We start from the raw sequence: 15112 nt of genomic DNA on the forward strand, positions 1-15112 counted from the left end.
TACTTTTTTTCTTTTTCTTAAAAGGCTTGCAGAACTAAAATCCTAACCCTTAACATTACTACAAAAAGCTGAATTAACCTTCAGCGCTGATGGTTCGAGAATCAAAACATCAATTTATAGTATTTCGGTTTGTACAACAGAAAATGAGCTTGCAGGACATATTCAAACGTTCAGGTATACGAAGGTTTGCAGAAAAAAAGTGTAGAAAGACCAGAAAATGGCATTTTACAGCTGTAGTCCAAACATGAAAACGTGAAGTAAAAAAACTGACAATGTATAGAAAAGATGGTTAAATGACTTCACACAATAGATGCACACGGGTATTATGTAGATGCATTGATATATAATATGTGTTAATTATACTGCAGTGTGTTTCATATGCATGCAATTTTGAGTTCTTCAAAGCGCACATTCAGTGAAACTATTTTAAACGTTTTGTTTATAAATCTAAATAGTCCCTGTTGTATTGCATCAAAAGGAGCTTCAGTTACTGAAGCACAGAGTAGAAAGAGAGGGTGCGTCTGTAAGGAATATCAACAGCAGTTTATCATTACAACTGAAAAGACCACTATTGTAATTGTACCACAGAGAAAAGGTAACTTTGTTTTGTGGAAGGTAATAAATATTATTACTCCCGTTACAAATCTAATGCAATATTAGCAATATGATTACAGTAATGCGTTGTGTTACCCCCAACTCTGCATAGCAGACAAAAAACATTTACACAGAAAAAAAGAGGTCTGATTTAACAATGATAGCATCAGAAAAATAGTGTTTATTGTACGAAACACGATACATGAACAACATATTCTGAAACACAAGCTAGACAGTAAGTACTGCAGAGTACAAGTCCTATAAGAAATCCCAAAGCCCAGAATTAAAGAAACTCCTCTCTGTGGCCTTGCATTAGCTGGAGCAGCATTATCACAGGCCCCCCTTTCTAGTGTTTATCATTTGGTTCTGGTTTTGGTTCTATTTTTTTAATTCATGTCAGGCAGTTGTTTGAAATATAAATCCTCAATTAAATTACAAACAAACAAATGATTTCCACCACAACGAAAGAGGGGCTTAGTGACAAGACTGCGTACACTGAAGCACAGAAAACGAAGCCTTGGTGCCACTTACTACCGTTACAACCCACCTACATAATTCTTTACAAAGTTACCTTCCTTCCCTTTAAACTAAACTATAGCTACCACATAACACCTGAGTGAGTACTGTGTAATATATGCTCTGGTACTAAATACCTAAGTAATTGTTTTTAATGTATATCTTTCACAACCTGAATGACTCATTGTATTGCCAACCAATTCATTGCATTCAGAGTTTTTGGTGGTAGAATCCTCTCATGCTGATTTGAGCAGCATGGTGAGCAGGCTGATCGACACGGCCAGCAGGAGGGGGCTGGCTTGGGTGGACGGGGACGCACCTGTACCCCTTTCTTGGTATTCGTTACACTGGCTGGCCTGGCAGCACTCTATAGATTGGAAGGCTGTGCACGATGCTGTGCAAGTGGCCTCACAGGTCTTCGTGACAGCAGTCATTTTTCCTGAGAGGAAGAATTTACAAAGAAGGTTAACCTTCCCCCAGACTAAGTGCGTTCTCCAATCAGAAAGCAAAGATTTAAACATCCCAACTGCTTCAGAGTCAGGAGCTCCAGTCAACCTGTGAGGTCTCTTCAAGGGGCAACAGTAACATACCATCTGTCCAAAAACATAACCTGTCCAGAAAGTTAGAGCGACCAGCCATACAGAGATGTGATTTCTACAAACACGGCCAGGTTAGATATAAAAAAGGAGTCTGCCCTTTTTTATTTTTTGACTGCCTACCTCTCCTAATCTCTCCACAGATAATCCACCCCAACAACCTCTGGTCCACGTTTGTGCTAAGGATCTTTGTTATGAATTCTGCATGTTTATATTCTAAGCCGCACGTGGATCACTCATTTCAATCCCTGGTGCTGGGGTTAAGAGGATGCTTACCTGCAATGGTGTTGCGAACTGTCTTGCAGAACTTGTTTTCAGCACTGCATGCTGTGACCATTCTACACAGCTTTTCATCTGCCAGTCCATTACAGGTGTAGCAACTCAGTTTAGGCTCTGCATGACAAGCACAAGAAACACAGTAAACACAAGATGTAAAACTATTAGAAGCAGCTTACCTTTGATCCATGGCTTTTCAGGATCATTGGACACTTTCTGATTCTGATTTGGCAAATTAAGTAGGATTGAGGCAGGAGAACCTTCAAGGTATCACAGAACTTTTGAGATCTGCCAGGGAAAACCAGGGTGGGTACTAGTGTAACGGGTGTGAGATGCACTGTCGTTATGGACTCTGTCCCCTGTCAGTCAGATGAGATTAAAAGCTCTAAAACCACGAGCACAGACGAGCCCGGCTGTTTTAGCATTGTGGTTAAGACACTCGCGTGCGGTGCCCGGGTGTCGCCCGTTCACGCCCAGCCTACGCCCTGTTACACTAGCACCTACTCATCTAAACAGAAACAGAATCATCTCTTTCTTTGTGGAAGTGTTTTTGAAAAACTGTAGGGTCTGTCTTACCATTGCACAGGTCTGTAGTGCAGCAAGTTCTCCTCTTTGACAGATCATCAAGACTGGCACAGGTTCTGTCACAGCCCTTTGTGACGGTCGTTCCTAAGACCGGGTTCAAAGAATATGATTAGCCTTCACCCACTCAAGAATATCAGTGTTTCTGAAATGCAGTCAACAGGGTGAATGTGTGCAGCCACAACAGCCTCTTGTAACCTTTCTTGAAATCACCCCTACAGTGGTGCTGGAAACAGTCACTGCTCTGCAGGTTGCATTAAGCACACTGCACTGTGAGAGTCTGGTTAGTTTTCAGTCTACTGTATAGGCCTTTATCACCTATATAAATCAAGAACTATCTTGTCTCAGTCAAGAATGACAACGTTATAGCGTTACCCGTCCCCGAGTGCTGCTACAACTGTTTAAATAATGTACCTGTCAGTTCTTTTCATTGTTAACATCCTGACATCTTGTTTACACTTCTAACTTTTTAAAGTTTGTTTCAAAGCTCTTTTCAAAATGTCTGCTCTAGTGCCCTGGGGTTTGAGATCTGTCCTCTAAATCACTGCAGGAAGAGCAATAAAACAAAAAATTAATAAACCCGAACAAGTGCCCTGACTTTTCTGTTCCGTACCACATCATGGATTGTTATTGCTGTGTTACTGGTTTGACAATGTGGGCAATAATCCTGACACTATCAGTGCACTAGAGCGGACATTGTAAAAAGAGCTTTGAAACAGACTTTAAAGTTAGAAGTGTAAAAAATATGTCAGGATGTTAACAATGAAAAGAGAAATGACAGGTGAGTTATTTACAGTTGTAGCAACACGTGGGGACGTGGAACGCTGTATTTTTCAGAACCCCGCTACTTACTCTTTAGAATGTGATGTTATGCAAGACCATTGGATTGACCAGCAGCACAGAAAGAAAAAAAAACGATGGAGCAGTGATGTTGTTTCTAGAGTGTGCTAAAGCAAATAATACAGCATGGCTTAGCAGCCATTCAGTGTGTGTTGAGGTCCCCCTTTAGTTAATAAGAAAGTGGTGCAGACAGACTATACCTTTCTTTAACCCAGTACTGTCTGTGTGGGGGGTTGGGTGTAATGAGAAGTTTCTTTTCATGTGTAAGATATTAACTTTACTAAGATTGCAAATGTGATATCATGTACTGGGCAACATATTAGTATGCTTTTTAACAATGGTGTTTATTTCTATAAATGACTAAAAGCTGGATAAATCTGCAGGGTATAAGTAATAGTTTTGTAAATGGTGTCTAAACAAAATAGTCAAAATGGTAACTTTCCATGAAGTGTCTCTAATCACTGTGCATTTACATAGTAAATACATGTGCACTCACACATAATGGCTCACCTGTTGGAGTTGTATCGTAATGGCTCACCTGTTGGAGTTGTATCGTAATGGCTCACCTGTTGGAGTTGTATCGTAATGGCTCACCTGTTGGAGTTGTATGGTAATGGCTCACCTGTTGGAGTTGTATGGTAATGGCTCACCTGTTGGAGTTGTATGGTAATGGCTCACCTGTTGGAGTTGTATCGTAATGGCTCACCTGTTGGAGTTGTATGGTAATGGCTCACCTGTTGGAGTTGTATCGTAATGGCTCACCTGTTGGAGTTGTATGGTAATGGCTCACCTGTTGGAGTTGTATCGTAATGGCTCACCTGTTGGAGTTGTATCGTAATGGCTCACCTGTTGGAGTTGTATCATAATAGGCAAAACAGGACCCGACACTGAAGTCGCAGGCAGTTAAGGTAGTGCAGTCAGTTTCAGACTTAATTTTGTTGCAAGTGTAGCATTTCAAAACTGGCACTGAAAAACAAGCATGAGAGAGATAATGAATATGCAGGAGGGTTTGTGTAATAATTGCACATCGAGGAGGGACAGGCGATGGTTATTTTTTAGTTAAGAACATAAGAAAGTTTACAAACGAGAGGTGGCCATTCAGCCCATCTTGCTCGTTTGGTTGTTAGTTGCTGATTGATCCCAGAATCTCATCAAGCTGCTTCTTGAAGGATCCCAGGCTGTCAGCTTCAACAGCATTACTGGGGAGTTGGTTCCAGACCTTCACAATTCTTTGTAAAAAAGTTCATCATTAGCAAACATTTCAATTACAATGCAAAAGACATACAGATACAACCTGGTATCTTGACTGTACCACAGACTGATTGCTGTTAGGGGACTGGCTAACAAGAACCAACAGTGCAGTTCCCATTGTCTTTGAAACGTCTGCGCATTCCAAACTCAACTATAAAATGCATGCAAATAAGGGAGTCTTGGCATTAGATCACTTGTGCTAATTAGGCACGTTAGAATTCATTCCATTTCCTAAGTGTTTGAACTTAAACACATTTAAGGCTGGTTTCACAGACCCTGATTAGCACTAGTCTTCAGACTAGTTAATGTTAATTTAGGTAAGGCAGTCCAAGAGTAGTGCGAAACTGGCTCTTTGAAACTGGGCCATTGAATTAGCTGGAAAACAAAAGCACTTGTTTGATTTAAAAAGGGGGAAGCAATTAAATACTCCTGGTTAATACAATTTAAATAAGGCCCACACTGTATTGAGTGTATCAGGGACAAGGATTATTTGGGGCCCCAATATACGTCAAACTTTAAATTTTTACATGTAAATAGGGGGATGCACAGAATATCATGGTGCAGTACCACGTAATATGAACTCTTGAAATATCTTTAAATATCTAAGGGGGATAAGGCAAGGCCACATCGAGGGCATGGCATGCATTCACAAGGCATGGCATGCTAGTTCAAATCCTGTTTGTGCTGAGGTACTAAGCGTGGCTGCCCATTGCTGTTTGCGTCCCTGTGGGTTGGGGAGGAAAATCCTCTGGTTTAGTCCACCTCTATAGCGACCCCTACTGACACGAGCCAGGCTGTGCCCAAACCTCCAGGATTCAGCTGATTAACAAGCCGCTAGGTTCAGCTCGTTAAAAGAGGCAATTGTCTTAACAGTGGGAATAGAGGTTAAGTAAATACAGTGAAATTAGCAGTATTGGTATTACCATTACAGAGGTCCGTATCGCAGCATGTTGTCTGCTTGTTGCCCACTCTTCCGGGTACACAGGCACCACGAGACGCCTCACAGCCCTTTGTCACAGTGAGTTTACCTAACAGTGAAGTAAAAATAAAACATTCAGCAGTGTGGAGTAGTGGTTAGGGCTCTGGACTCTTGACCGGAGGGTTGTGGGTTCAATCCCCAGTGGGGGACACTGCTGTTGTACCCTTGAGCAAGGTACTTTACCTAGATTGCTCCAGTAAAAACCCAACTGTATAAATGGGTAATTGTATGTAAAATAATGTGATATCTGTATAATGTGAAATAATGTGATATCTTGTAACAATTGTAAGTCGCCCTGGATAAGGGCGTCTGCTAAGAAATAAATAATAATAATAATAATAACATTCATCAGTCCACTCACTCACTGTTTGATGAAACATGTTAAGTTTCATCAATCATATGAATTCCATGACTTTTTCTGAGCTCAATTGTAACTGTGTTTTGTTCTTATTTAAAGTAATTAAAAGAACGAGTTCCATTAAATGTCTAGGCAGTGCACATCTATGCGTCTCAAACGGCCAGAAACAGATGTTGTAGCACATGTGTATTTTCATTTCAGAGCGTGATCTCTGGTGCTACACTTGGTTAAAGAAAACTATTAGGGAGCCATGCTTTCTGACTGTCTTCTACTTCCTGGGTCATTTCACCAGGAGAGTGAAATTGTTCCCACCCCTTCACTGGCTTCTTTCAACTCAATAACCAATCAGCTGCTTCCGCTATTGACTGACACACTTTCAGCAGTATTATGCTTTCAACCAGAAGACACTGCTGAGGTGAAATGACCGAGTGAGTACAAGTGCAAACATCGGACCAAGAAAAAGGAATAGAAACGAAGAGTCTCCTTTAACCTAAAGTAGAACCAGATAGCATGTTTTCTAATTTAAATACATGTGTGCTATAACATGTGAACTATTTAAAACTGCATATAGCTAATTGAGCTGCCAAATGGCTTCATGGAATGATTGTGTTACTTACAATTAATTTAACTGCATGATTTGGAGGTTAAACTTTTACTACAGTTCAGTTCTTCATAAATCATATAGTACTCTTTTATCCAAAGCGACTTATAGAGACTAGAGGGTGAACCATGCATCACAACTGCTGCTGCAGAGTCCCTTCCAATAGGACCTCGTTTGTTTTACGTCTCATCCGAAGGACGGAGCACAAGGAGGTTAAGTGGCTTGCTCAGGGTAACACACACACACACACAGTAAGTCAGTGGCTGAGCTGGGATTGAACCTGGAACCTCCTGGTAACAAGTCCCTTTCTCTAAGCACTGGACCACCAAGCCTGCAATTGTTCACACTGAGTAAAACAGAAAAAAACGTACATTGAAAGGGAAAGGATTTATATAAGAGGCAGAGAGAGAAGGACAGGGTACAGTATTATCTCCAAAGCTGCCCATATCAGTCATTGCTTACCATCTACACCTGTTTCATAAACAGATGAACATTTTCCCGAAGCTGATCCGCAGGCTTTTACAGTTGTACACAGCGTTTCATCACTCTGTTTGTCACAGGTATAACAGAACAAGGCTTTCACTGCAAAACAAGCAAAGGAGACACAATGAATAATGCAGAAAGGGTTGTTGGGTGATACCTGAGAGACTATGAAACTAGAAAGACCGGAGTTAGTTCCGTGATTAAGAGCAATGTCAGCATTACCATTGCAGTTGGATGTTTGGCAGCAGTTCACTGTGTTGGTTGCTGTGCAAGCGGACTCACATGTCTTTGTGACTTTGATGCTGGCTGTGATAGAGATACAAGAGAGAATGTTAGAGGCCACACACCCACGAGGTACTGCACACTCTGTACAGATAGCTAGGGTTATATTTTTCAAAGATTCACATGCCATGCGTTTCCAGTGACTGCTGGGCATACAATCTTGTGCAGTACATTTCCTGAAAGGGATCCCAGCTTGTTTAGAGAGTATGACATGCTAATGAATTCCTAATTTAAACGCCAGCATTATTACATTTGAGCAGGAAATCTCACTCAATAGCAGTTGGATTCATTTATTTTATTTTATATATATTTTTTTTTACTTAAATTCGAGTTTTCACTTGCTTGTTCAGCCATAAAAGGCATAAATAAACCTCAGTGATGCTATTACTTCATGAAAATGTGTCTTTTGCCACTTTGTTTATTGCAAAGAAGTGACAATGGCAGGAATTAAAAAAAAGTGTGATATCTACTTTATTGACTTTTTATTTCTTTGCTTTGTAGATAATTCAGGGAGGGGAGGGTAAAGTAAGGCTTTGACAACCTATTCTTCTGGCCTATTTATTTTTAACTTTAATATCGTTTTAAATATGATGACTTTGACAATGTTTTGTAAATGAACGAATATCCAAGTAGCTGTCTGAATTTTGACCAGATATTTGAACATGAGAATACCAAGTTTATCCCAGTACTACTGTATGTACTATTTCTAGATAAATCTGTCAGTATTGACAAGAAGGAGGCTTATACAGCAGCAATAAGGCAAGAGGCTTGTAACATGGACTGCAGGAAGCCACACAGAGGAAACAGCTTTGCACAGTTAACCCTGCTGTTTACTGCTTACCAAGGTTAGTGAAGGTGTAGCTGTTCTGACAGAAAGTGCCTACAGTGCACACGCCCGCCTTGCACTGAGTTTCATCAGTCTGAGCATCACACTGCAGGCAACTCAAGGTGTTTACTGCAAAGCAAGCACAGGGGACACAATCAATAATAAGGCAGACGTGCAGTAGTAGTATGAGTTTACCCAGTATGAGTTGTGCATGGAGGGTCTGTGTCGTACTGAATCATCAGTTTTGAAACAAGTATACCAAAGACACCCCCACCAGAAATGTACGTTTGCACAACAAAGTAACATAAAGTGGTAAAAAACAGAAAATACTGTATCCCTACTTAAAGTATATAAAAAAATCCAAGCTAAGCCAAGTGTGAAAAGCATTTTGGCTATAACATGATTTATAACATGATTTCTTGTTCTAGAACATAAACACTTAAGAAAAGTTTTAGAGCCTACTACTTCAGCTGGTTGGCTATTCCAAGCATTTCTAACTCTGTGTAAAAAGTGCGTCCTACTTTCTGTTCTAAATGTATTTTTACTTCCATTTAGGTCTCTCTGCTAAATTTGAAGTAGTGTCTTGGGCTAACTTTATCTATACCATTTATGGTTTTAAAGACTTCAGTCAAGTCCAATCTGATGCACTGATGTATACTTTAATGCACACTCTTTTGTAATTGCTGTACTGTGAATAACAAGAGATAACACTAATATCAATGAATAAGAAAATGCGCATTACCTCTGCAGTTCGATACCTGACAGCACGACGCTGTGTCACTTGCAGTGCATTGTGCTGCACATCCCTTTGTAACAGGGAATCCTGTAATCAGGATACAAAAAGGAGATTTAGACTCCAGCTGGTTTGGGAAAAGATATCCCCAGGACTAAAGAAACAGGATTCTGTGGGAAAAAGAACATTTGATAATCCAACACACATAACAGCTGAAACAGTGAAAAAATGATTTGGGTCACACGGTGAGAAATTATCAAGCTATGTTAAGGATACAGCATCATTTTTAAAAAGACCTGAATCACTAAAGCACAACCTTCCAGAGGATACAATTTTATTTTGCATGGATGATAAATCATGTACCCAAGTGTCGCTCTTAAAGAAACTTTAGAAGCTTGTCAAAAAGCACTAGATGATAGAAAACAGTTTTTACATTTGTTGATAAGAATTACAAACAAAACGATGGTACAGCAATAGGATCTAAATTAGGAATGCATTTTGCCAGTGCATACATGGAAATGGGAAGAACAATTACTTAAAAAATTGGAAAGAGAACCTTTAGAATACACTCGGTTTATAGATGATATTTTTAGGTTTTGGACACATGGAGAAGAATCTCTTTTCCAGTTTCATAAAATAGCAAATTAAATACACAGTAATATTAAGCTGGACCTTCGATGGACAAGAAAATAAATAGAATTTTTAGGTACCACAGTAAAGCTTGTAGGTTCAATTGCACCAGTATTTACACATGTCCTCTGCACATCCAATACACACTAAAAGAGCAACCCCAAAGGGTCTAGGAATAAGAATACGAAGAATATGCTCAAAAGAAAGTGACTCTGTAAAACAAAGAAATGTATTAAAAACAAATCTTAAAAAAAGAGGATACAAAGAAATAATTAGAGACGGAGTTAAGAAAAGCAGATAAACTAAAAAGAGATGATCTACTAGATTATAAAAATAGAGATAAAAAGGACTCTCAAAAGAGTCCCATTAGTAATGATTTACTCTAAATTTTTCCTTAATATTTCTCAGATAGTTCGAAAACACTTGCAAATTCTACATAATTAAAAAAAAAAACTGAAAAAAATATTTCTTAAGTCCCCAGTTGTAGCATTCAAAGAGAAGCTAATTTAGGTGATATTTTAGTTCACAGTTAACATAAAAGAATAATTGACAGAATAGGTTCTACAAATAGCTTGGAGCTTTTAACCTCATCTCACTGACAGGGGACAGAATCCGTAACGGCAGTGCATTTCACAACACTGCCCGTTACAACAGCACAAACACTTTTTTTCAGGTAATGTATTTACAACACCATGAAGGCTAAACTATGATACTGTATCATAAAAGGGAACATCTGAAAAATAGAATTGGAACAGAGATGTATTTTAATCACATGGGTGTGCAGGCAACTGGTGGTAATTTTCATTTCAAGAAGAATTGCAAACTTTGCTCAGCTGTAACTCAGAGCTGGAGGAGGCGAGAGATGGCATGAATGTCAGGATGAAATGGAGAAAGACAAACTGATGGCAGAAATGTCGAGAGTTTCATTGCTTACCATCTTTAGTGAAGTCGATTTTTCTTTGGCAGAAGGAGCTAGGGGTTGCACAATCTTTCTCCACACAGTTACTTTCAACCTTCTCATTATCACATGTCTGACAAGACTTGATTAGAGGTGCTGCAAAATAAGCCCAGAGAACACAGTGGATAATGTGGGAAGTAAAAAGATACACCATTTATAAATGTTTAAATATATTGTATAGATTATATAAATCAAATATAATTGGGATTTAAGGACAAAAATCTCTGAAGGGCCTGCTTTCACACCAGACTGCATGTCTCTGTAGAATCCAGAGTCTTACATGTTAATTTCTTCAGAAAAAAAGTAATATAATGTCCTTACTTATAACTTAATAAAAAAAAGTAGCTTGTTATATTTCTTTCTCTTTTCTTGGCCTGCAAAACAGTTGTGACTATTGCTTGCTTTTTAATTATACGTCTGGTCATTCATTTATTAACTGTGTCACACAGGTTTTTAAAATGTTTCTAGTATAAAGATTTCATTTCATTTTTGGCATAATTAAACATAATGTACTGTATATTTCCTGACTTTGAATAATTTTGCAGTATGAAGAGAAAATCATAGAAAAGTCAGAATTCAATAAAACCACAAATAGCAAATCAACAAAAAATCAATGATGTTTTTGAAGTCTGTCATTGGAATGTAGAGATACAATTTATTTTGTTCCTAGTGCTTAGCCTTATTCAAATACAAGGCTCAGAATGACTGATTTGATTGCCCCCTGGCTAATTATTGCTGTGTGACATCCCAGAAGAGAGTTTCAAGCCAAATGACTTTGTGTTCCCTCAGGTTTAGTGGTCATTTCTAAATCATCTTTGATCTTTTTCAGGACTGAAAATTGACATCATCTTGGTAAACCATCTAAGCAGAAATGGAAAGGAATGTGGATTTCAATGTTTGTATTATTTATCCTTGAAGTGAGATATATCTTCTCTTATTGTTCCTGGTCATAGTAACGACCAGAAAAAAAAAAACAAAGTGTGGATTCTCATGCAATAAAGGGACAGATTGACATGCTGTGATAAACTGTTGCTTGTGCTAAGCAAAACAAATCTGGTGGTAAAGCAGACTGTGAGTGTAAGGTTGTGGATTTAATTTCTTACATTCATAATACTGATTCATTTGACTCAGTATAAGTCCGATGCACTTATGCATCAGAAGAGAACAATATTAGAATGTTAAAATGGTCACTAGGCTCTAAACCATAGTTAGGTAGTCGGCCAGATTACCTTCCCATTGGGAGTCACGTTGGGCACACCTCAGCACGATGCCCGGGGAGGAGAATGGAAGCTGTCTCAAAAGTCTGTCTCTCTGAACGCTTGTGAGCACTCCCAGTTTATACAGACAGATAAACAGGCCTGTGTGCTGTGCTAAAATTACCTCTTATGTCTACATTCTTCTCAGCAGAGTTGTTTCCACAGAACGTTACTTTAATCACACTCTTACCACGTGCTGTTCCATTTCCTGCTCCGTCTCATGATTTTGCAGTTTGCTTACAACATGCTTTTGCTCTGAGTTTTGCAGCAGCTGAAGTCGTGCACCAGCGCTGACCTTTAACCCCCCCCCCCCTCTTTGACACTCTTAAACACTTTAGCACTTAGTTATTTTCCACCCAAAGGTTACTGAGCATAAGTTATAGGTCACATTGCAAAGACACTCTCTTATACAGTCCAGTTGGTGTGCATGTGTGTTGGGGGCAGGTTTCAGATATACAGTGAGAAGGAAGACTGGTACTGACAGCAGGAGGTAGCTGTTAGTGATTTTATTAACAATATTACAATAGTATCTGTATTACCGTTACACAGTTCTCCCTGACAGCACTCATCTCGCGGGAAAGCTGTTGTTACAGTACAAGTTGATGCACATCCCTTGCTGACGGTGACATCTATCAACAAATCCAAAAAGAAAGTTAGTCATAATTCTATAACTATTATCTCATCAATTGACACAGTGCTTTGTTACTCTTGCCATTTCAAACATTGTATTAGAGAATAAAGACAGTGGGAAGCATGTAATAAAAAGTATTTTAGCTTGGATTTGTAGGTGGTGGTACATTTACAAAACAGCCCTGATTGTAGAGATCCATTTATCTGGCTTGAATACTATTGTTAGCTGATTGAATGGCAACTTGAATGTGGGAAACATTAGTGCAATGTAAACTTGACTCTTGTGATGGCTGCAAAGATGTTCTTGTGTTTATTTAGAAAGAAACTGCTGGAAAAATCCATGTTAATCCCAACACTAAGTAGGAATGGACGAAAGAGAGGAGTGAGGTAATATTGTTATATTCAGAGAAACCCGGCTCATAGGGATCATTACTTACCAGTTCCAGTTAGTTTGTAAGAGGTTTTACAGAACTTGTCACCATACCCACAGACTGTAATATCTTTACACATAGATTCATCTGTCAAGTCAGTGCAGGTGTAGCATTTCAAGAGGTCCACTGCAAAACAAGCCAGGGAGAGCCAATGAATAAGGAAGGAGAGGCTGGGCTACGGCTGGCTCAATTAGACACATACCTGATAGTGTTTCAACACGTTTATCAATCTCTTCATAATGAAACATTGATAAAGTCCTATTGATAAAACATTACTGTCTACTTGACATTTGTAAATGTGAACATTTCACTGCTCCCCTTATCATTGACTGTTACCCAGCCCATCTCATCTCAGTATCTCTGCTAAAAGCCTAACCCGGATGCAGCTGAGTTATAACTATTAACTTGAACGATAACTATTTTTTAGCAATCTCTTTCTGCAATGAGATCCCATTTACCAGGGTGAAGTTGTGTAACTACACAAAGAGACAGTGTAGTGCAAGGATTCAATAAGGTTTCTAGTTTGAGCGAGAGCAGCTACACTGGAGGATGATTACAGCCCTTTTATTTTTTATTTTATTTCTGATTCCCGTTGTTTTGTTTGTTTGCCTCCAGGTGGTGTTTTGTTAAAGTTCTCCAGTTAGAACATGTGAACATGTGACCAATCAGTGTGCCGCCTCAGTGACTGCCATTGTATAATTAACAATAACGTTAGCATTACCGTTACACTGAGATGTACCGCAGCACTTCACAGTAGCGGATGGTGTGCAAGCCTCAGCACATGCCTTTGATACTGGAACATCTATAAAAGTAATACAACAAACAAGATTCAGCACCAGACACCCTTAGCAATCAATTGACATTGAATGTATTCTCATTGTCAAGGGGGTCCTGGAAGGCACAACACCACTGCATGTAATGTATGTAAATATAGATCTCAATACCACCATCGTATGAACTCTTTATTAATCTCACAGGTGATTCCCACAGCCTGGGTGATATATCAACCCCTTATTAAAATACAGTGCAAAAAGGTCTGTGATAAAGTGCCATATAGAGCAAATTACAGGTCTGGAAAACCACAGTTAACTATTGTATTAATTTTATTGTTTATAAGTCAACTCAGAGTGTAATCATGAACCTGCAACCTTCAAGACTCTCACTGTACTTCACAAATACCACAACATACATTTACTATGGAGTGGACCCACAGGCCCTTGTCCTTTAAATGTGCAAAAGAGGAACGAGCTGGTGACAGAGACACAGGTATCAGTCACCTTTCCCCTTGTGATCCAGCTTACCTGGTGCAGTGAGGGTATAAGTGCTCTGACATAGTTTGTCAGCTGCAGCGCAGGCTGTTGCTGCACATTTTGGTTCGTCAGCTTCATTAGTACAAGTGTTGCAACTCAAGGCATTTCCTGAAAGTCAAACACAGGGGTTTAATGAATCGGTCTCCAGCAGCTCATTGCACTGCCATCCAGAATCAAAGGCATGGAGGGCTATTCAATTGAGCTAAACTGTGGTCGATCTGTAATGGCTAATTAAACTAGGAACCTGATGCTTTGTGTGGCAAGATTAAGAAAGTCAAACCTCTTCCTGTAGAAATAACTATGTGAGCGAGGAGAAGGGCTGTCTTCGTGATACAAACGAAGAGAGGATTTAGGGATTAGATCACTTGAATATTAATTTTAAACAATAAAAAGGGTTAATATAACACTTTAGTAATATTGTGTCCTTGTTTCTCATTTTGTAACATAAACCTACATTGTCTCTCTTCAAAAATGTAATAAAAATATAATTAATAAAACATCCCATGGTGTTTTTAAACTATATACATATCAAAGATTAATGTGAAAATAAAACATACACAAGCAAACCAAAAATGTATCAATTTGGTGGATTTTAAGGCTTGGGTGGAACTGTTTTAACGTTTAATAGCAGCCTTACCATTACAATAGCCTGTTTTGCAGCAAGTTGTCCTCACGTTTTTGTCTGCTGTATTGTCAACAGCTTTGCAATCAGCTGCACAGGACTTAGTGACAACAGGCACTCCTGTAAGGTGGAGAAAAGCAAGGTTAGTGGTGACAGAACCAGCTAGTGCCAAATCAGTGATTCTGACAAATCAATAAGCAGGGCATTTATACAGAATCAAATCCTCGGTGACTCTACACTAACATGTACATATTACGGTACCAGCATACTGCTTTTATTTTTCCATGTGGGACAATATTGCATGCTCTTGAAAAAAGAAAGTGCCCACTGAAGGTTAATATGTGAGGCATAAGTTACT

General features: G+C 39.1%; 1 protein-coding gene across 1 annotated transcript; it reads right to left on the minus strand.

Annotated features, from left to right (window-relative positions):
• Nucleotides 1–745: 745 nt before the first annotated feature.
• Nucleotides 746–13620, minus strand: LOC131723270 (keratin-associated protein 10-1-like). Its single transcript, XM_059016906.1, has 13 exons — nucleotides 13544–13620; nucleotides 12829–12948; nucleotides 12301–12390; nucleotides 10482–10601; nucleotides 8927–9007; nucleotides 8200–8313; nucleotides 7299–7382; nucleotides 7056–7175; nucleotides 5579–5683; nucleotides 4251–4370; nucleotides 2559–2651; nucleotides 1983–2099; nucleotides 746–1549 (listed from the first exon to the last, which is right to left on the minus strand). Exons 2-13 carry the CDS (start codon nucleotides 12899–12901, stop codon nucleotides 1347–1349), a joined length of 1320 nt encoding a protein of 439 aa, XP_058872889.1. The 5' UTR covers nucleotides 12902–12948; nucleotides 13544–13620; the 3' UTR covers nucleotides 746–1346.
• Between the last annotated feature and the right edge of the window lie 1492 nt (nucleotides 13621–15112).

Source organism: Acipenser ruthenus, chromosome 54, assembly GCF_902713425.1.
Source record: "Acipenser ruthenus chromosome 54, fAciRut3.2 maternal haplotype, whole genome shotgun sequence".
Classification (NCBI taxonomy): domain Eukaryota; kingdom Metazoa; phylum Chordata; class Actinopteri; order Acipenseriformes; family Acipenseridae; genus Acipenser; species Acipenser ruthenus.

What these genes read in the sequence shown, in the direction of transcription:
- LOC131723270 (XM_059016906.1), bottom strand. Translation starts at nt 12,901, where the DNA reads ATGTGTAAAGATATTACAGTCTGTGGGTATGGTGACAAGTTCTGTAAA. An exon ending in AATCGACTTCACTAAAGATG is followed by an intron (nt 9,008 to 10,481) that starts GTAAGCAATGAA and finishes TCCTGATTACAG; the next exon opens with GATTCCCTGTTACAAAGGGA. An exon ending in TTATGATACAACTCCAACAG is followed by an intron (nt 2,652 to 4,250) that starts GTGAGCCATTAC and finishes ACCCGGTCTTAG; the next exon opens with GAACGACCGTCACAAAGGGC.